The 21268-nt window shown below is 57.8% G+C and overlaps 1 protein-coding gene across 2 annotated transcripts; it reads right to left on the bottom strand.

Moving 5' to 3' along the window:
* Nucleotides 1–1982: 1982 nt before the first annotated feature.
* MTA2 (metastasis associated 1 family member 2) lies at nt 1983–20590 on the bottom strand. Of its 2 annotated transcripts, XM_075130476.1 has the most exons (18): nt 20396–20588; nt 18044–18111; nt 17462–17555; nt 15435–15552; nt 15065–15128; nt 14692–14809; nt 14398–14500; nt 14191–14290; nt 13674–13862; nt 13321–13395; nt 13151–13209; nt 12792–12889; nt 12466–12605; nt 11824–12052; nt 11659–11748; nt 3637–3755; nt 3181–3329; nt 1983–2677 (listed from the first exon to the last, which is right to left on the bottom strand). In XM_075130476.1, exons 1-18 carry the CDS (start codon nt 20421–20423, stop codon nt 2506–2508), a joined length of 2013 nt encoding a protein of 670 aa, XP_074986577.1. In that variant the 5' UTR covers nt 20424–20588; the 3' UTR covers nt 1983–2505. The 2 variants fall into 2 exon arrangements, with proteins under 2 accessions (XP_074986577.1, XP_074986578.1); XM_075130477.1 differs by lacking the exon at nt 3181–3329 and having other exon boundaries at nt 20396–20590.
* Nucleotides 20591–21268: the final 678 nt, after the last annotated feature.

A 21268-nucleotide genomic window follows, 5' to 3' on the forward strand; every position in this document is an offset into this window, starting at 1 on the left:
ATAACCCATGTGGTGGCCGAGTTCCCTGGCTCTGTGCCGGATGCCCACATCCTCAGCTGTTCCAGCCTCAGGGGCATCTTTGAGGGGCACCAGAACATGAATGGCTGGCTGCTGGGTGAGCCATGGCCTAGGGACCCCTCCCTCGGCTGCCCCACCTGCCAATCTCATGCACCTGCTGCACCTTACTTGGCTGTCCCCACTCCCCAGTGTCTCCACTCTCCACCACAGAAGTAGGACTCCTATCTCAGCAGAGTAACCTGGATCCCACCCCTAGCCCATCATAGCAGCCCTGGCTGCACCTAGCAGCCAGGGAAGAAATCAAGGCTAACTGCACCAGCTGTGAACCACGGGCCAAGCTCCAGTGGTGAGATTGCCCGGGGTGGTTCGAACACAGGTTGTGTGGTGAAGGCTCCATGACAGCTGCTGGCACCTGCATCCCCCACACTAGCCTGAATTCCCCACTAGGTGCAGGGGGCCCTAAGGGAATGCCCACCCACCTACCAGATTCTGCTACCTGCCTCAGCCTGCCCTGCCTGGAAGAACCCCATAGGGGAGAGGGACACATTAGGTCTTGATAGGCCTTTCCTCCCTCTTGGAGCATCATGGAGACTTGCAAATTCTAAGCTGCCCAAGACAGGGAAGGACCCCCATTATTCCATTCCCCACCCCTCCTGAGCCTGCCAGTGCCCACAGCCTGATTGGAGCTGGAATCCTACAGAGGGGAGAGGCCCCATCTTAAAGGCTGGAGCCTGCCATGGGGATGGGTGGGTGGAAGGACAGGGACAGCCAGAGGGTCAACCTGCAGAGCATAACCCATGTCTGGTTCTCCACAGGGGATGGCACCTACCCCCTGAAGCCCTGGCTGCTGACACCAGTGGAGACAGCAGAGACAGCAGCTGAGCAGCGATACAACACAGCGCACATGGCCACACAGGCTGTGGTGGGACGTACAGTGGGGGCACTAAAGGGCCGGTTCCGGTGCCTGGACCGGGCAGGGGGGGTGCTCCAATACAGCCCCCTCAAGGTCTGTCACATCTTCGTGGCTTGCTGTGTCTTGCACAATATGGCTGTGGGGCGGGGCATTCCCATGCCTGAGGGGGTAGAGCTGGGTGCCAGGCAACCTGCCCAGGCTTCTCCCCACCCTGAGCCCCTCTCCCAGGAGTCCCAGTGTCTGCGGCAAGAGCTCATCACCAGCTATTTCAGCTGAGGGGCACCCTGGGCCCCTGACCTACATGCATGTGAAGGGGAGACGCAGGGGTTGGAAGCCAGCCCATAGATGTTGGGGGAGTATGTGGTGGTGGAAAGGCAAGGCTCTCTGGGCTGGACTAAGGGGCCGTAGCCCTATTGGAGCCAGCCTCCTCCTCTCCCGCCTTTGGACTGGTGGGGAAGCATGTACCTTCCCTGAGACAGACAAACAGCAAGAGGTTTTGTTTGTGTAGACCTATCCTCACAGGCAGCAGAGTCTAGGATCCTGCTCCTGTAGGAAGCTGACTGAGCTGCTACAGCCATTTCTCCCAACCCAGCCACCCCCAGGGGAGAAAGCTGGCTCTCTGGCAGTGCTGGAGAAGACAGAGGGCACTCTCTTGTGTAGCCACACACACATCATAGATGGCCCCCTGGCAACCCTCCCCTGCTAGGACATTAAACTGGCTCCTTGCCCCTGGAGTGTGCCTGATGTTGAGTTGCGCCTCAGAGGGTGGGGCCCAATCACCCTTTGCTTCCTTCCCAACCCCCTGCTCCCGCCCAGAAGTTGGTCCCAATGCCACCTATCCTCCCCCTCCACGTTGGGACAATAGGGCCCAGCCTTAGGGTGAGATGCAGTCATGTGACCAGCACCAGGTTGCCCAAAGGCAGCAGCCCAGCATGAGGAGTCCCCTCCCTTCTCCCAGTAGACCCCATGAAGTGAGGGCTCCATTAATCTCCTGTCCCTCCCCAACCAAGTGAGCCCCCAGCCACCTCCTCCCCCGCCAGCAGCGGGCAGGTGAAGAAAAGGCGTTGGTTTATTTCCTGGTTGCTATAAGAACTGGTTACAGGTTGAGTTAAAAAAACAGACAGATTCTCCTCTCTGATCATGTACAAAACCCAGGCCCGGCTGGGGGGATGGGGAGCCGGGCCCAGCTGGGGGGACGGGCTCAGGGAGCGGGGACGCGGAGCTGTGGCTTGTGGGAAATGAGCAGAGACAGCAGAACCAACACAGGGAAACAAGGAAAGACAAGAAGTAACTGCAGTTGGGGAGAGGGGGCAGATGGAGCCCCTGGCTCCCCACTTCAAACCCCCTTCCGCCCCAAGATCCTGACACAAACACCCCAGCCCTGAAGAAGGAGGGGGAGTTTGTGGAAATAAAAAATTAAAAAAAAAGTGGAAGCCACACCCCTGCACCCCATACCCCTGGGCTGATCCCTCAGGGGGCTAGGGAAGCCATGTGGAACCAGGTGCTGCAGCCCAGCCTGCCACACACACAGGCTCTGGAGATGGGAGGTGCGGCTTCGGGAAGAGGGGCCAGGCTCAGTCCTCCAGGATGATGGGTTCACTGGTGCTGGCAGGGTGGGCCGGGGGCCCCGGCACCAGCGGCGCTACCACAGGCCGTATGGGCAGCGCTGGCTTCACCTTGAGTGGCAGGTTGGGCCTACGGGCAGCTCGGCGCATCTCCAGGTGGGTGAGAGCCTTGCGCAGGGCCCTGCAGGAGACAGACAGCAGGTCAGAGTGGGACAGCCTGCAAGCAGGGGCTCAGGGCCCCTCCAAATACCCCCACAGGCAGCTCTGGGTCTGAACAGGCACAAGCCAGCTAGCTCCTGCTGCCGCAACACACAGAGCCCTCAGCTCGGTGAGGGGCAACAAGTCACAGCAAGAATGAGGCCACAGCCCCTGCCCTCCTCCTGGAGGTTGGTGGCGGGGAGAGAAGAGATGGAATGCCCTTCCCCATTCAAAAACTAGTGGGTTAGAGTGGGGGTGAGACTAAACCCCCGAATTTCCCCCCCATCCAACTGAGAGCTTCAGTTCTCCCCCAGTTGGTCTTGGGGTATGCCCCACCCATCCCCTCCCATTACCAAGTGTCCCCTCTGCCTGTCCCCCCATCTGCCATGATTCCCCCATTGCCTGGTGGGACCTGTCCTCCGTGACCTAGTGGCTCCCCTTCCCCCCATTGCCTGGGGCCCCCTCTGCCCCACACCCGCAAGGTACCTGGTGTCCTTAGTGGCCACGAAGACAACAGGGTTGGGGGCATCAGCTGGGTTCAGCTTCTGACGCTTGACAGCTGGCTGGGCACTCGACCGCATCCCCGAGGTCATGGGCCGGCCATTGGCCGAAAACGGGACCCCACTCCCTGCCACCTGCACCAATCACAGACCAGAGCCATCAGCTGGGCCTCACCACCTCCTCTGCATGGACCCCACCCCTACACCAATCACAGACCAGAGCCATCAGCTGAGCCCCACCCTCTGTTGGGACCCACTAACCTAACTCCCATGGGGTTGCCTGAACAGCGACTCCCCTGGGAAGGGGCTCTAGAGCGCAGGCAGGAAGTTCTGACAGCAAGCACCCACCCACGGGTGGGGACCCCTCAGGTCACTCATGCCATCCCTGCCCCCACCCCACAGTAGGTGTGTGTGTGTGTGTGTATGTGTGTGTGGCACTCACATTGTCATACGCCCTCTTGCCCACGATGCCGGCCAGACCCCGGTTCTGGCTCATTTGATTCCGGTTTATGGGTGTCTTGGTGCCACGTGGCGTTTTTGGTTTCAGAGGGGCCTGCGCAGCTGGAAAACCAGACAGCACCATGAGGATCCCACAGCCTAGTTCACCGCCCTCCCCCATCCTCCCCACCCCAATATATTAACCAAACACAGCCCTCCCCCACCACAATGCCCCACTGCACCCCCATGAGGATTCCTGCAGGGCTGCACGTCAAACTCCCCTTGGGCATTCCTTTCCTTGCATTAACTGGGGGGCTTGGGGGATGGTGGTGTTCATAGGAATCCCCCTCTAAGTGCCTGAGCCCCACAAGCGAGATGGGAATCATTTGCTCAGCGGTGCCTGTTGGGGCCATGCCAGTGTCCTGCCCCTGTCCATGTTCCCTCTCTGCACACCTAAGGGTATGAAGGACGGTATGGCCGTGACCATCCCTCTGTTCCCTTGTGTGTGCCCCTGCATGGATCTCATCCTAGGTGACTGGCCAGCAGTCCCCCCTCCCAGGTGCCATCAGTGGCCCTGAACAATGATTGGAACATGGCCTTTCTGAACCTGGCTTCTGGGCTCAAAGGCCAGTCTGGGACACAGCTGTGGGCACAGGGCAGTGGGTTACTCCAACAGGAGAGTTCTTGAAACGTGCAGAGGAGGCAGCCTGACCTCTGGCTGAAAAAGCTGTGATACCTGGGGAGAAGGAACACCTGCCATATGATAACACTGGAATCCACTGGGGAAACCATTTAGATGGGCTCTGGGAAGAGACCACTTGTCCCTTAGTGGTGCCATTTAATGCAACCAAAAGGCAGGGAGACTGGTCCTTCTAGGTAAGAGATCAGGGCCCTAGAGATCTCTCCAGAGTGGAGTTGCTTCTTTTGCCCCAAGAGGAATTGTATTTAGGAAAGAAAATAGGGAAATTCACTCTCTGGATTCAGTGGGAATCTTAAAACAACTTTAGGAGGTAGTCTTGCCACTGCCTGATCTGGATGAAACATTGTATATTGGGGCAGCCAGCGGGCTTGGAGTTTGCCCACCTGCTTGGCTGACGGAATGGCCACCAGAAGAGCTACTTTGACAGTAACATGCTGAAGAGAACATGAGCCCTTCCAGGCCTTTATTTGGCTTTTTAACTGTTGGAGGAACAGTAGGGGAGAGAATACACCACATGACTGGACTGGGCTGGCATGCTCTAGCTGTTGCAAGGTGGACCTTGACCGAACTGATCTAAAGTCCACAGAGATTCAGATGCAGACGACAGTCAATCTTGTGACCAGGGCTTTCCAAAGAGCCATGGCTGCATGGAGCTCCCAGACTGAGAGAGTCTTCTCCATTGTGAGAAGTTGGTTCTCCTTGTTGAGGGCTTTAGGCTTGGTAAAATCAGTCCTCAGACTTGCAATGAACAGGCTCTATCAGCAGCCCTTAGCCAGCCAACACAAGCAGGTAGTTAGATGTTTGCGTCCGGATGGAGAATCTGGCCACAGTTCTGAGAAACTATATCAGGTCAATCAGGTAGTGCTCTTGAAGGCAGAGGTTACGTTTAAATGAGATCCAGCAACTAGAGAGACATTTGTACGCAGTCTCATCTCTCCCAGAGACAATGGTTCCCCTATCTGAAGTTGGTCCATCCGAGCACCTCAGTCTGTCCCAGAAGTATCTGGGATTGAGGTCTTTGTTGGTGGAAGGATGGAGATGCAGAGCTTCTGTCCACCAGTTTAATGACGATGGTACGAATTGGGACGATGATGTGCATGGCTGTCTTGTAAGGCAATATACCAATCTGAGCCAGTCCTGTGCTGGGGGAGATGAAGCCTGGCTAGCAGCATCATGTCAGAGCAGCCTAAGAGTTGAGAACACGTTTTCACCATGGCTGATTGATTTAATTTGATGTGGGAGGTCACAGAGTTTAAGCCAGGACCTCCATGAGAGCATCTAGTCTGACCTCCCGTATAGCACAGACTACTCAACCCCACCCCATTAACTCAGGCTATTGGGCTCAATAACCTGGATTAGACTAAGTATTACAGCCCTCTGGGGACTAAACTAGTATGTGCCACAGGCAGAGGCTAGGGGGGAGCAAAGTGCACCACTGCTTGAGGCCCCTGCAATGGCCGATGATTGTCTGGGGAAATCTCTCCTCGGGAAGGTACTCCACTGATGAACTGGGAGTCAATCAGAGCTACTATAAACCATCTGGGGTGGGATGATTTGCTGGAGTTTATCATCATCAAGACAGGAGAAATTCCAGAGGCCTGGAAGAGGGAAAATATAGTACCAATCTATAAAAAGGGGAATAAGGACAACCTGGGGAATTACAGACCACTCAGCATAACTTCAGTAGCCAGAAAGATAATGGAGCAAATAATTAAGCAATCAATTTGCAAACACCTAGAAGATAATAAGGTGATAAATTACAATCAGCATGGATTTGTCAAGAATAAATCCTGTCAAACCAACCTAATAGTTTTCTTTGACAGGGTAACAAGCCTTGTGGATAGTGAGAAAGCGGTAGATGCAATATATCTTGACTTTAGTAAGGCTTTTGATACTGTTGTGCATGACCGTCTCATGAACAAACTAGGGAAATATAACCTAAATCAGGGGTCAGCAACCTTTCAGAAGTGGTGTGTCGAGTCTTCATTTACTCACTTTAATTTAGGGTTTTGCGTGCCAGTAATACATGTTAACGTTTTTTAGAAGGTCTCTCTCTATAAGTCTATATATTATATAACTAAACTATTGTCGTATGTAAAGTAAGCAAGGTTTTCAAAATGTTTAAGAAGCTTCATTCAAAATTAAATTAAAATGTTGATCTTACATCGCTGTCCTGCTCAGCCCGCTGCCGGCCTGGGGTTCCGTTCACCTAGGCCAGCAGCGGGCTGACTGGGGCCTCCGGCTGGGACCCCAGCTGGCAAGGGGCCGGCAGCCAGAACCCCAGACTGGCAGTGGACTGAGTGGCTCAGCCCACTGCCAGTCTGGGGTTCCGTCTGCCAGCTCCTGCCAGCCAGGGTCCCGGCTGCCGGCCCCGCTCAGCCCTCTGCCGGTCTGGGGTCCCGGCCCTGTCCACATAGAGTAGATACCTACCTTCTCCCTGGTTCTAGCCATTCTCTTCCTCTCTCTGCACTGAGATGAGGGTGGGAGTGTGCTGAGAACAGGGCTGGGGGTGAAGGAGCAGGCTGGGGGTTGGGGTGCAGGGTCTGACCAGGAGCTAGAATGAGGGAGGGGCTCAGGGGTGGGGCAGGAGGTTTGGGTGTGGAGCGCTTACCTGGGCGGTTCCCATTTGGTTTGAGGGGTGCAGGTGGGAATGGGGGCGCGTGCAGGAGCTCCCGTGTGGTGCTCAGGGTGGGGTGGGGATGTGGGGGGCACAAGAGTCAGGGCAAGGGGCTGGGGGTGTGGGCTGGGGTTGTGGGGGTGCTACCAGCCCCCTGCCCTGAGTGACTCACGGCAGGGGGCTGGAGGGGATATACTGATTCCACCCCCTTTCCCAAGGTCTCCAGAGCAGAGAACATGCTGCGGCTCCGCTTCTCCCCCTCCATAGCAAGGGCCGTCAGCTGATTGGCGGCAGGGAGGAAGAGGAGGAGGGGCAGGAACCCAGCACACTGGGGGAAGAGGCAGGGGGAGGGGGAAGTTTGCCTGCCCTGCAAGGAGAGAGCGATGGGCAGGGGGCGGAGAAGAGCGGGCCGGGCCGGGCAGGATTTTTAATGGCACACTGCTGTCTGCCGGTCCCTGGCAGACAGCAGCGTGCCATTAAAAATTGGCTTACATGCCATCTTTGGCACGTGTGCCATAGACCCCTGACCTAAAATGGAGCTACTATAAGGTGGGTGCATAACCAGTTGGAAAACAGTTCCCAGAGAGTAGTTATCAGTGGTTCACAGTCAAGCTGGAAGGGCATAACAAGAGGGGTCCTGCAGGGATCAGGTCTGGGTCCGGTTCTGTTCAATATCTTCATCAATGATTTAGATAATGGCATAGAGAGTACACTTATAAAGTTTGCACACAATACCAAGCTAGGAGGGGTTGCAAGTGCTTTCGACGATAGGACTGAAATTCAAAATGATCTGGACAACTGCTCTGAAGTACGTAGGATGAAATTCAATAAGTACAAATACAAAGTACTCCACTTAGGAAGGAACAATCAGTTGCACACATACAAAATGGGAAATGACTGCCTCAGAAGGAGTACTGCAGAAAGGGATCTGGGGGGGTCATAGGTGATCATAAGCTAAATATGAGTCAACAATGTAATATTGCAAAAAAGGAAAACATCCGTCTGGGATGTATTAGCAGGAGTGTTGTAAGCAAGACATGAGAAGTAACTGTTCCTCTCTACTCCATGCTGATAAGGCCTCAGCTGGAATACTGTATCCAGTTCTAGGCACCACATTTCAGGAAACGTGGACAAACTGGAGAAAGTCCAGAGAAGAGCAACAAAAATGATTAAATTTCTAGAAAACATGACCTATGAGGGAAGACTGAAAAAATTAGGTTTGTTTAGTCTGGAGAAGACAGGGACGGACGGACATGATAACAGTTTTCAAGTACATAAAAGGTTGTTGCAAGGAGGAGGGAGGTAAATTGTTCTTGTTAACCTCAGAGGATAGGCCAAGAAGCAATGGGCTTAAATTGCACCAAGGGAGGTTTAGGTTGGACATTAGGAAAAACTGCTTGGCAGGGTGGTTAAGCACTGGAACAAATTGCCTAGGGAGGCTGTAGAATCTCCATCATTGGAGGTTTTTAAGAGCAGGTTAGACAAACGCCTGTCAGGGATGGTCTAGTTATTACTTAGTCCTACCTTGAGTGCAGGAGACTGGACTAGATGACCTAGTAAATTCCCTTCCAGTTAGTTCTATAAGGTCGAGTTTCTTGAACAGGCCAAGGACAGAATCTAGGGAGACTTCCTGTTGGGGCTGCCTAGACATCCATGCTCTGTATCTTCAGATGCATGGCCGCCACCAGCTACTTTGTGAAGACTCTTGGTCCTCTGGAGAGACCAAAGGTCAGCACCTTGCAGTGATAATGGTTGTCCCCCTACTGTCAGTCAGAGGCACTTCCATAGCACAATCACTCTAGCCCACAGGAAGGGCGCATCCTGTAAGTCTGGAACCACAAACCAGCCTTGAGCCTGTAACGAAGGGATGAGGGATCTGAGCGTTGCCATCCAGGAAGGTGCATATGCGTCTGTTCGGTCCTCTCAAGTTGAGGATGGGACGTGGACCCCCTTTTTTCTTGGAATAAAGAACTATCAGGAGTAGAAATCTCTTCCCTGCTCCTAGGCAAAGCAGGGAGGCCACTTGCAATTGGTTTTCATGAGAAGGGTCTCTGGAGAGGGATAGGAAAGGGGGTAGAGACTGGAATGGGAGTACCCTGGGAGAGGACTTATTAGTACCCCTTGGTCAGTTATTACTTCACTCCACATCAGAGTGAATAAAGGGGGCATCCCAAGATAAGGTTGGGGAAAGCAGCTCTGGATTGTGACCCTTGACCTGTGTGTCGAACTGCTCCCTAGACAATGAAGTTAGGATGGCTAGTGGTGGACGAGAAAACCTAGGCTGTCACTGCAAGAAGATGGCTGTTCCGGCTTCCTTCGGGAGGCCGGGGTGCAAATGCCCAATGATCGCAGCAGGTATCTGGAACCGTCTAGGGAATGTAGAGCATCGTAGTACAGGGGCTAAATATCTCTTGAACAGACGCTCTGAAATGGTGTTCTGCAACTCCTTTGGGACACTTGGTGCTTGTAGCCATGTGGTGACTGCCACAGCCATGGATCTAGCTGCATATCCAAAGCAGCTGCTTGGAGAGATGTTTGCACCAGTGACAGATGTTATTGCCTTTAGATACTGTCTATCCTCTTAAAGTCTACTGATAAAGGGAGCTACTTTCTCCTAAGTTAGAGTCCAACTCAGAACAGTGCTTGGTAATTTGCTATCTGTACGTGGGGCAAGGCAGAGGAATAAGCTTTTCTACCCCAGAGAGGTCAACCTTTCTATCCGGGGTTTTGTCTTTTAGAGTAGACATCAGTGGACCACATTGTCTGTCTCTCTCCTTCCGAGACCACCAGGGATCCAGGGACCAGGAGGGAGTAGAACTTCTCAGCTCCCTTCTGCAGAACTTGATCTCTCTTTTCTCTGTTTGCTTTGAAGTTCGGATGATGGTACCCAGGGGCTTCCAGAGATCTGTGGCTGGCTCCACTGTGCCCTTCCCAACTGGCATCACCATCCTGCCCAGAGCAGAGTTGTCGAATAGTCTGGGGGATGAGGGGTCTTGGATCACTGAGGTCTCAGTTTCTAGGGCATCAGAGTCTGAGTAGTCTGCTCCTGAAATACTCTGTAGGCATCCAGAGCAGAGACCGCTGCATCAAGTGAGACAAGGAGGGATCTATAGGAGAGGTTGGGGACACTGCTCCTCAGTTTCAGGACCTGTCTCTCCCTCCTCTGCAGGATGTTCTTCCTCATCTCTAACCCTTCAAGCGTCTCACGGCCAAGGGATCTGGGTCGTGTCTCAAGGAGGCATTGTAATCAAAGCTGCAGGAAAGTGGAACATTCTCTGCTTGCCAGTGTGCTAGAGGGAGAGCCACTTCTGGAGGATTTTCAGAGCAGAGCCGAGTACTGCCACAGTGGAGAGCTGTAAGAGTGGGGCTGGTCAGACCACTGCCATGGAGGTGGGTGCCAGAGAACAGACCAGCGCTCTGAAACAAGTGGTGCTCACTGGAGAGGAACCCTTCTCAGAGCCTGGTATATGGGCAGGAGGAAGTGGTGAGGTCTGGAGAGGGAGAGGAGATTTCCTGTGACAGCAGCATGACCTCTTGGCCGGTGTGTCAGTACAGCTGTTGAAGACTGTTCTGTGTGTAGCATCCTTGGGACCAGAGGAGTAGCAACTCCCAACACCAGAAACTGTTGGAGTCTATCAGTGGTGCCGACAGTTCCAGTGCCGACAAATCTGTCATTTTAGTACCACACATGGGTGCTGGACCACTCGATTCCTTGTCACTTGCCCCTGGATTCTGAGAGGGAGGGAACCGAAGGCCAAGGACTTTTCTTAGGCCTCTCGGTACCTCCTGGTTCAGGGAAGGTAGATTGGTGCCTGGAGCCATGTGTGGTCTGGTGTTCTGGGCAATTCTGCCTCAGAGGGGAGGACATAGAACCAGTTGTCAGCACTGGAACAGCCAGTGATGCCAAGCTGACATTTGGCAGCTGTGGCTGGCCCATTGGTACCATTTCAGATTCCCCCCAACGGTACTGGTCTCAGGAGCTGCATCCCAGCTGCCAGCAGCACTGACTGCCAGGGACTTGAAGTGGAAGGTCTTGCGTGGAGCCTGATATCCGTTCTTTTGGGTTCAAAGCACCCCCAACTGCTCCAGAAGGAAGCATTTCAGCCAAGTGTCCGTGATTGTCTTGTTGACAAGAAGGACCAGTAGAGTGCACCAATCAGATACAGGTCTCGCCTAGGCAGACAGTTAAGGGCCATGTCCATGGGAAAGGGGAACACACACAGGATGGAAAGCTTGAGGGCCTTCAATCCACAAAGCACCGAAGAAAAATAAGGAACTTGGGAGGAGTGGGGAGGGGATCGCTAAGAAAACTAAGGGAAAAAAGCATTTAAGGGATTAACGTGACCTATCTACCACTAGGAAACATGCCGAACGCAGCAGGCAGCCACAGCCTGGCTCCATCTCACTGCCAGGGGCAGCAAGAGGAACTGAGGGACGGTTGCATCCACTCTGCCCTTTATGCCAGGGGCATGCAGATGCACCTAGAGTGGGATCCTCAGACAAGCACTCAAAGACAGTGGAGCAACAGCCCTGTTCAAGTGGAGAGCAGTGCTGTCCGGTCAATGGGGTCTGAGGAGTTACCCCCATCCCAAGGGGGAAAGGGCTGGTGTGGGGCATGGGGAGCCAGGCAGGTGTGGGGCTGCAAGCCTCAGTCCTCCCAAGCTGGGCTCTCCCTGTTGTGCCTAGAGCTCTGTGCCCAAGACCCTTACCCAGCTCCTTGACGATGGTGGCCAGCGGCAGCCGCACCAGGGGGTGAATCTTCAGGGGAGTCTTGGCTGCCTTGGGTAGCCGGATAGAGCCTATGGAGGGAAGCAGAGAGCAGGTGTGAGATGGGGGACCCCATGATGTCCTCCCTCCCAGCCCTGCACACGTACACTCAGCCTTGATGGCGTTGGCATTGATAGGGGCATAGGGGCGCCGGGCAGCACGGCGTGGCTGCAGGATGTCGCGACACATGCGGCGGGCAATGCGGGTCAGCTTGGTGGTCTGCAGCAGGAAGGTCTGGCGGTTCTTGGCCAGCAGCTTGGCCCGGTTGGCGCTGGTTGTGTAGGGAGAAAGGCTCTGGGCTTCAGGCCTTGACATGTGGCCCCTGGAGTGCGGCTCCTGTAACACAGAAGGGTAGGTGGGTCAGGGCCCAGCATGGGACACTGGGAGAGCCTGGGGGCAGGGACACAACCCAGCACAGGTGAGACAGAGGAGCCCAAGGCTCAGTGCTGGCAGTTCCCAGATCTCACCCTGTGGGGTATGCACCCCCCTCGGACCACAAGAAATGAGGGCCTCCTCAGTGTAGCCTAACACCTCTGCCCCCCACACCCAGCCCCCAATGCAGGCATTAACCATGGATGGCTGCACCCATGCCCATCCACTCCAGCAGGCATTACCAAGGCACTGCATGCAGCTCCCTGCATTCCTATGCCCCCAGGCAGGGATTGCCACAACACTGTCAGTGCCCTGCATGCCCAGCCCCTGGGAGGTGTTACCGTGGTGCCATGCCCATGCCTCTCAGCAGGCATTACCGTGGCGCTGCGGGCGGCTCCCTCCAGCTGCGTCGGGGTCTTCAGCCCCCCGTATTTCTTCCAGTAGATCCAGCAGGAGGCACAAAGGCGGCACTGCATGTTGGGCGGGCCCCAGGCATACCACTGTGCTGACTGGGTGGCTGAGGGCAAGGAGAGACTGCAGCATTAGGGGAAGGGGACTCCACAGCTGAGCAACCCGCTGGCAGGCAGGCCCAGGGACCCGTTCCCCTCTCCTGGGACAAGATCCATGGCAGCAGTCAGGGCCCTCCATCCCCAGGACTGGGTACAGACACCCCCACCCCTTGGAGCCCCACATCAGCACTCACTGTGGCAGCTCTCGCAGGTCAGCCCCTTCTGGAAGCCAGCCCCGTTCATGCCAGGCTTGGAGCCCACCGAGATGATCTGATTGGGGTTAGGTTTAGTGCTGCCAGGGGAGAAGAGACGATGTCACACCCAACTCCATCTCCAGCCCCCCCCCACCTAGGGGGAGGGCAGGTGGCCTGCTCTCCACAGCACATGGGACAGGCCCCTTTTATCCCAGCCCCCCACTAGAAGGGGACATAGCCCCTCCCCCAGGCCTAGCCTCCGGTCCTAACTCCTCCACATGCTCACACTGGGCGCAGGGGGTGACCCCCCTCTCCCCTATGCTCACACTCAGTTGAGGTGACCCCCCCGCCATACTTACTAGGTAGGGATGTAGACCTGCTTCAGTTTGCTGTCAGCTTCAGCTGCCTTCAACCTTTTCTGCAAACAGAGACACAGCCTAAGCAGGGGAGGAAACAGGGCCCCATCACTCGCCTCCAGCAGGAGCAAGGCACAGCCCCAGAGCCCCCCCACCTCCTGGGCCTAGCTCACCTGCTGGATGTAGCGGTCGGTGGTTTTCCACATGTAGTAGAACTGCACGATGCTGGCCAGGGACTTCCAGGGCAGCTGCAAGGGCCACAGAGGTGGTCAGACAGCACCAGGAAAGCCCCACACACCCAGCCCCTGGAGGCATGGGGTGGGAGGGAGACAGCAGTGCCACAGCACCCCCCGCACACCCGAGCCAGTGCAGGATCAATCTCCAGGGCTCCCAGCCCCTCTCCTGGGTTCATATCCCCCCCAAGATGGAGCAGTCCAGTGCGGGTGCCTGGGAGGTTCTTACAACCCCCACAAAGGAGGGACTTAGAGCTGGTCCCAGGCGGATCCCTCCCCCCATCCCCACTCACAAAGTCCTGTCGGATGTCATTGAAGTCCTTGCCGTACTTCTCCAGCGCCTCCTCAAAGAGCATGGCCTCTGAGGCTGACCACTCCTCCATCTCGTCACGGCACAACACTGGGCCCCCCTGGGGCACAAGCGTCGACATGGCCTTGGCCAGGTCATAGCCATTCCGCTGCAGCGTGTCCATGGCGTGGAACTGCAGGGAAGGGGCCTGTCAGCAGGCTGTTGCTCCTTGCTGCTGGGAGACACACGAGGCCCGGAGCCACCACCCCAGCACCCCATGAGAGGAGTGCAATGTTCCCCAGGGGTTACGTCTCTCAACCCTCTGGGCAGGGGGCAACCCAAGCCCCCCAGCTTTGAGTCAGGAGGGTTGAGGCAGCTCCAGAAGCCCCCGTAACATCCAGTGAGTCACCTGGGGCTGTAGGGGCCCCGCCAGCAGCCAGTGGGGATAGGGACACCCCACAAATGGACTATAGAACTCAGACAACACACAGCCTGTTCCCTGCCCCCCATCTCCCTCTCACCAGCGTAATATCCCGGGAGGCGGCGGCTGCACTCATGTGCAGACTGGGCTGCCGGATGGAGCTGCTGCAATCCAGAGCTCGAGCAAAGGTCCCGACGGCCCTGGGGAGGGACACAGGTTAGCAACGACCCAGAGCCCAAGGAGGCCCCACGTGAACCAAGAGACCCCCACCTCCCCAGTCCATTGAGCACCATGCCCCCCGTCTCACCGAGCCACCACCAAGAATTGGTCGATCTGCCGGTCAGTCAGTGGGTTGTCGGGGTCCCAGACCTTCATCTCCATCTTCTGCTGGTTCCGATTGTCCGACTCGCCTGTGGGGAGGGGCCAGTCAGAAAAGACGATGCTGCATCTCTTCCCCCCTCCACCCTGAGAGGGGGCAGGCAAGGCACACAGCTCCCCTAGGGCATTGAGGACCTCCCCCTCGGGTCGCGGCTCCCCCAAAGAGCAAGGCTGACTTCCCCCAGGGGCACAGATCAGTCCAGGAGACACCCTTTCCCATCACCTTCAGCCAGCCGGTCAGGGATCTCAGCTTGGTACTTGCAGCCGACCCGGATCTCCCCCTGGTCGGCCAGAAGCGTCTTCTGGACAGGGTCAAAGACCAGCGAGTAGAAGAAGCAGTCCTGGGGGAGGGGCAGAGGGGTGAGGCAGGGCACCCCAGCAGACTGGCCTCCCCCAACCCTGCCCCACCCAGAAACAGCTCTTCCCATCCCTCACAAGAGAGAGCTCTGCCCTGGTTTCAACCCTTCTCACCTGCAGCCAGGCCAGGGGGCAAGTCCTCCTTCCTCCCTGCCCCCAATCCCTGACCAGTTCCAGGGGGCTGATCGCAGCCCCTCAACCCATGCAGGCCAAGCCCCTCCACAGGCCCAGCTCCTCACCTCCTTCTCCAGGTACTGGCTGAGGATGTCAGTCTCATTGAGCAGCGTGACGCTGCACTTCCCCCTGCAGGGACCAAGCATAGGGCACGTCACAGGCTGGCCCCATGGCTCCCCATGCCCCGGATTGGGGCCCTGAGGGATCCCCACATCCCGCCGGACCCAGCAGCAGCAGCACAGAGCCAGCCCCAAAGAGCTGCTGCTCCGGGCTCACACCCCTCCCTGTGCAGCGGGCCTGGTGCTGGGCTTCCCCAGAGGGCACAGAGTCGGGAGATGGCAACAGGGAGGCACAAAATCCAGGATAAGGCCCCCCAGGCCAAGGAAGGCCCCTCCCTCAGAAGAGCCCTAGCCCCTGTGCCCAGCCCCCACGCACCGTATGTGGGTGGCTGGCAGTGACTCAAACTGGCGCGACAGGAAGAGCTCGCGATGCTTCAGCTGGTGCCGCTGCTGCTCGGACACCCCCGGCTGCTTCGACTCCTCCTCAAACTCGCCTGTGGCAGGACACGAGGGTCAGGGGCTCCCAGCCTCACCACCTCCCCCCCGACAGAGAGCCCCCAGCCCCACCACCGTCCCCTGACAGAGAGCTCCCACAGAGCCCCCAGCCCCACCACCGTCCCCTGACAGAGCGCCCCCACAGAGCCCCCAGATACCCCTTCCCCGACGGAGAGCCCCCAACCTCACAACTTCCCCCCCAACAGAGAGCTCCCACAGAGCCCCCAGCCCCACCACTGTCTCAGGAGCAAAGCCCTGCTGCTCCCATCACCCACTCTATCCCCCAGGAGCAGAGAGTACTGCCCTACCCCCGCATTCAGCCCCCAGGCTGAATCCTCCCCTTCCTACCACCTCCACAGCTTCACAGCACACCACCCTGCCAAGAACAGGGCAACCCCCAGGATTAACTGTCCCCTCCCTGCCCGGGAGCACCCATAACTCCCCCTGGAGCAGAGCACCTGCCTGGGGTTAACCCTTCCTGTGCTGAAAAGCAGAGTGTCATGTGTCCCCCCCAATAACCCCGGGAACACAGCGCGGCCTTAGGTTAACCCCCGCCCACTGCCCAAGAGCAGAATGCACCCCCCCCCAAGAACCCTCCCCCCAGCAAAGCACGCTGCCCCCCTATCCTCAGAGGCCCATCCCCCACTCCCCACAGCAGGAAGTGGCCAAGCTGCACCACCGCCAAAAAGCTCATTGTTCTCCCAGCCCCACTGTCTCCAGCACTTGGCAGCAGCCCAGTGGGGGACGGCACTGATTCCACCCCTGCTCATGTGTTCAGGAAGCCCTGTGGAGTGGGGGCAGGGTAGGTGGGGGCAGCCCCCTGGGACCCAGTCCCACTCCTCACCTACCCCACTGGGGCAGAGTCAAGGGTGGCCCCCACTGAACAGGCCCGGAAACCCCAAGCCCAGGCGAGCAGCTAGCACAGGCCCCAACCGGAAGAGCTCCCACGGCCTGTTAACCCTGCACTGCCCATGGCCTCCATGTTACACCAGCCTCATACATGTGGCGCAAGGGAGAGCTGGGCAAGTTCCACCCCCGGCACCTCTCACTCCAGACCCACAGTCCCCTGCTATGGCAGCCCCTCCCCCACAGCTCTGCTGGTGCCCCTCACTCCCAATCTGCAGCCCCCTGCTACCCCAACTCTGGGCTGGGAAATGAACTAACATACCCCCACACACACTCACACACACCCTAGACTCTGTCTCCACAGTTGCATTTGCTAATTGTGTGTTTGACACCAGTGCTCTTGGGGAGAAAGGTCAAAGTCTTGGCACCTGCAAGACCCTTCACAGACCCTTGGGCACTGCCCAGTGCAGGGTGAATAGGCGTGAGACAAGGAGGAGGAGGACATGGGACCCAGACTATATTGTGTGCTGGGGGGCTCATCACCCCAGAGACACTCCCTGTCCCAAACCACGAATGACAAGGATTAGTGCCACTCTTTCCCAGTGCCTGCAGCCTAGGCGGAGGGGAGGGGAGGGGAAGGAGCTGGCAGCTCTCCTAGCCAGGCAGGCAGGGAGCTGCCCAGGGAGGGGCAGGTGGTGCGGCCTTTCACCCACAAGCTCTAGGCGGCAGCAGATCTGCAGCATGTCTGCCCTGCATCATAGGCATGGGGCCATAATCTTCCCCCAACCAGCCCCACCCCACACATGCCCCACTGCCCCCCGATAGGCCACACACACACATCCCAGTGGCCAAGACTCCTCAACTGAGACAGATCCACTGCTCCCCAACAACCCTATGCATGCCCCTACTACTTCATCCCCAAAGATACACCCACCCCCTGCTAGCCTGAGACAGACCTAATAACCCCCCAAGACCTCTACCCCACTCCATTCACCCCCTGAGAAGACCCCCAGAGGCCCTGGGCCTGCCAGCAGGGCTATGGGGATGGGCCCCAGCACTCACGAGCGTTGCTGTCAGCCAGGCTGTTGAGGCTGCTGGAGATATCCCGTCGCCGGAAGAGACACACCACCTTGGCCTCCACATTGCCATTGGCTGTCTGGGGATGAGAGCAGGACAGCTGCCTGAGGGGAGGAGCTGGCACTGCTGTTCCCCTGGGAGTTGCTCCTCACCACTCCCACGCCCTGGACACAGCACTCGGTGCAGCCTCCCAGGTGGGGCACCGAGGCAACCGCCAGGTGATCCCATTTTCCTCCTGTACTTACAAATGGCAGGCTCAGAGAGGCTGCGGTGCCCTCAGGTGCAACCTTGCAATCTGGCCAATGGGTCCCTCCTGTAGAGAAGGGTATGGCTGCAAATCCCCGAAGGTGGTGAGGGAGGGGGTCTGGCTGTGGCTCTCTGGTGTGAGAGCGGGTACGGATGTCTAGCTCTAGTCCTGCAGCCTGAGGGAGGTGGAGGGGGTGGGTCTCAGGTGCACAGCTGGTAGGGGTGAGCATACAGGTACTGGCTATGGTTCTGTGGCCCTAACGGGTGTGTGCAGGAGATGGGGTGGGGGGTGTCTCTGGGTGTGGTCCCATGGCCGCTGACCTTGTTGAGCTCCTCGATGCGCCGGACGAGGTAGGGGTTACTGGAGGAATTCTCAAAATAGACATAATCTGCAGAGAGAATTGAGACCAAAGCCGTCAGAGGGAAATCAGGAGAACAGGCAGGCACCCAGGAAGGACAGGCTGAACGCTCAGAGCCATCAAACGAGCCACCCGTCCCCATGGGGGCACACCACCACCTTCAGTCTCCACCCCAGTGCCACCTTCTCCCAGTGGGGCATTCATCTCCTCCCCCATGGGGCTGCCTCACCTAGACTGCCCCAACTGTTTCATACTCGCCTGCCAAGCACCCTGTGTATCCATGGGGTTTCCTGCCCCCACCCTAAACCAGGCCCTGAAACAGCAGTAGCGAGGCAGCCCCCAAAGGGGGAGTTCCTCTCCCAGTCTCCATCTCACCAGGCAGTACAGCAGCAGGCACCAACACATTCCTCCCATCCGCAGCCACTTGCCGACATGGGCAACATTGCCCAGGCTGCAGCATCCCAGAGCAGGGGCCAAGTTCCTACCCCACCCTCTGTAGCACCCAGACCCCCCCCCGCCACTCCCAGCCAGGCACCAGGCAGCACCCCCGTGCTGGCACCACCTGCCAAACATCTGCATGGACAGGGCCAGTCTAAGGGCAGCATTGCCAGTGCCTGGTGATAGGTTCCAGCCTGGAACAGCAATAGCTAGGCCTGGGCAGCATTTACCAGGCTCGGGAGGTAGCTGAGCCACAGCGCCCAGGCAGTGGAGCAGCCAGATACTGATGTAGGCACAATGCCGTAAGGACAGGAGGAGACAGCCCCCCACCCCCACCCCTCAAAGTAGTACAACAGCAAGAGGATCTCAGTGTGAGATCAGACCCCCCTCGTGAGACACACCCCAGAGTCAGCACAGGGGGAAGACGTTATAAATAGAGCCATCAGGAAGGAGAGACCCTTCCCCCAAAGTGCCACTCCTCAAGTGCAGCACCAATGCCCCCAGGCTCCTCAGCACATGCTCAAACGCAGGGACCAGGGAACGGGTCTCCTGGGCAGCCTGGCCCCTGCAAGTGCCCTAAATCAGATCCCCCAACCCAAATGACCTCCTCAACCAGATTCCACACAAGCCAACCCCAACTGCTCTAAAATGAGATGTTGCACAACTGTCCTCACCTCCCAACCCACTCCCCAACTGCTCCACACACCACCCCCATAACCAGACCCCCAAACTACCACACACAACGTCCCCCAACCAGGCCTCCCCCTCCCATAGCCCATAATCCACCCCCAACAGCCCCAAAACTACATACACCTCACCCAGCCCTCGAAACCCACCCTACACAACCCACACCCCCAAACTGCCCCACACATAACCTGCCCCCCTGGCCTCCCCACAACAAGATCCCCCCAGACTCTTCTCCCAAGCACCTCACACCCCACTTGGTCAACTGCTCCATGTACACCCCAAAAAACTCCTGACCACATATAAACACCTCACTGACCCCCATTCCCCAATTGCTCCCCCACCAGCCATACCCACAGCTCACCAAGTCCTGTATTCCATAAACCAGCTCACTGCCCTGGACCCCCTATGGGCCCCACACCCGGTGAATTCCCTTACCCCGTGTAACCAAACTTGCTGCCCCCTCAAGGATTCCCTCCACCCCATAATCTGCCAGCTCCCCCCACAACCGACCTCATCCCCAAATAACCAGCCCAACCCACCAGCCAGAACCCCAAGTACCCTATTTCCCCACAGTCCCTGAACAACTTCACACCATGCCGCCAGCTCACTACACCAGACTCCCCTGCCCCCACATAACTAGCCCATCATCCTTTACCCCCATTGTCCACTTCCCCCCCAACCTGATCCCCCCAACTGCCCCATGGCCTCCAGAGGCCGTGAACACCCCATACCTGATGAAACCACCTCCCTAACCCACAGCGCCCCCACCCTATAACAACCCCCCAACCCCCACATAACAAACCCGCTCCTTGCCACCCCCCACACAGCCTGTTCCCTATGGGTCAGCCCCCTCCGCGACACAGGGGCGCAGCATGTGGGGGGAGAACAGCCTCTTCCTCTCGGGCACTAGGTGGGCATCCTCCCCCCACCGTCCATAACCCCCGCCAGGACCTCCCAGCCCCCCCAATCCGCTAGTGCCGGGGACACACCGCCCCGTACGGCTCCGCTTCCCCCCACTCTGACACCTCCAGCCCACCCACTGCCCCGCAGCGCCACCCTCCTGGGGGCGCCCCAGCACCGCCCTGCTCCGCCCCGCTCCCTCAGCCCCCCGCGGCTCCCCGCACTCACCGCCCAGCCCCCCCACTGCCCCCCCCCGGCCCCGTCCAGTTCAGCCCGGCCCCAGACTCACCCCCCACCCGGTACATATTGGCCGCCATGGCCCCGCCGCGCGATGGGGGAAAGGGGGGGGGGTTTCCGTCCGGCTCCGCTCGGGCCCTCACTAGCCCCGCTCCCGGCCGCTCTTCATCTCCTCCCGCTTCGCCGCGCCGCCGCCGCCGCCGCCTCCTCCTCCTCCTCACGCAAGGCCGGGGCCAGGCGGCTTCGGGCGCCTCCGGCCGCCTCCGGCCACGCTTCGGGGATCTCCGGGAAAGGATCGGGGAGGCTCGGAAATAGCCGAGGCGGCTTCGGGACGAAATCGGGTCTCTCCGGAAACGTTCGGCTCTTTCCGGAAACACCTGGAGACGCTTCGGGCAGCGCCGACGACAGCCTCCCGGCGACCCGTTCCTTCCGGCCAGTGATTCCGGTCCTGATGGCCGGAGACCTTCGGATAAATCCGGAGACTGCAGCATTCGGCTATTTCCGGACAGAGGCTTCCCCGCTCGGGCCTTTCCGGAGGGAGACCCCAGCGCCGGGTTTTTAACCTTTTCCTCTTCGATGGGCTCTGCAGCAAGGCTGTCCCTGGAACAAGGGGCAATTCCCAGCAGCCTCAACCGCATTAGGGTTATTTGCATACATGTACATATGCAAATTTACAGCTGTGCAGCCCAAAATAGTCACTAATTTACCCCTTATACTCAGGAATTCACTGATTGCAGGGGGATCCTGCATCCAAAGGTGAGATGCAGCCACCTCTGGGGTGGGGCACCATTGCACTAATTCCAGTGTCCTGCCATGTAGAAACGACAGAGCCCCAGCAGAGAGGCAGAGATGTCCTCTCTGTATCTCACTAGACCTGGGGAGCTAAATCCCTTATTTCCCTCTCCCCCGACTCTGGAACCAAAGC

The sequence above is a fragment of the Caretta caretta genome, chromosome 7, assembly GCF_965140235.1.
Source record: "Caretta caretta isolate rCarCar2 chromosome 7, rCarCar1.hap1, whole genome shotgun sequence".
Taxonomy (NCBI): Eukaryota; Metazoa; Chordata; order Testudines; family Cheloniidae; genus Caretta; species Caretta caretta.

Coding starts and splice junctions, on each gene's coding strand:
- MTA2 (XM_075130476.1), bottom strand. CDS start 20,423: ATGGCGGCCAATATGTACCGGGTGGGGG. Junction 13,863..14,190: donor CCTCCCGGGATATTACGCTG/GTGAGAGGGAGA, acceptor CCTTCCCTGCAG/TTCCACGCCATGGACACGCT. Junction 12,890..13,150: donor CAGGTCTACATCCCTACCTA/GTAAGTATGGCG, acceptor CTCCCCTGGCAG/CACTAAACCTAACCCCAATC.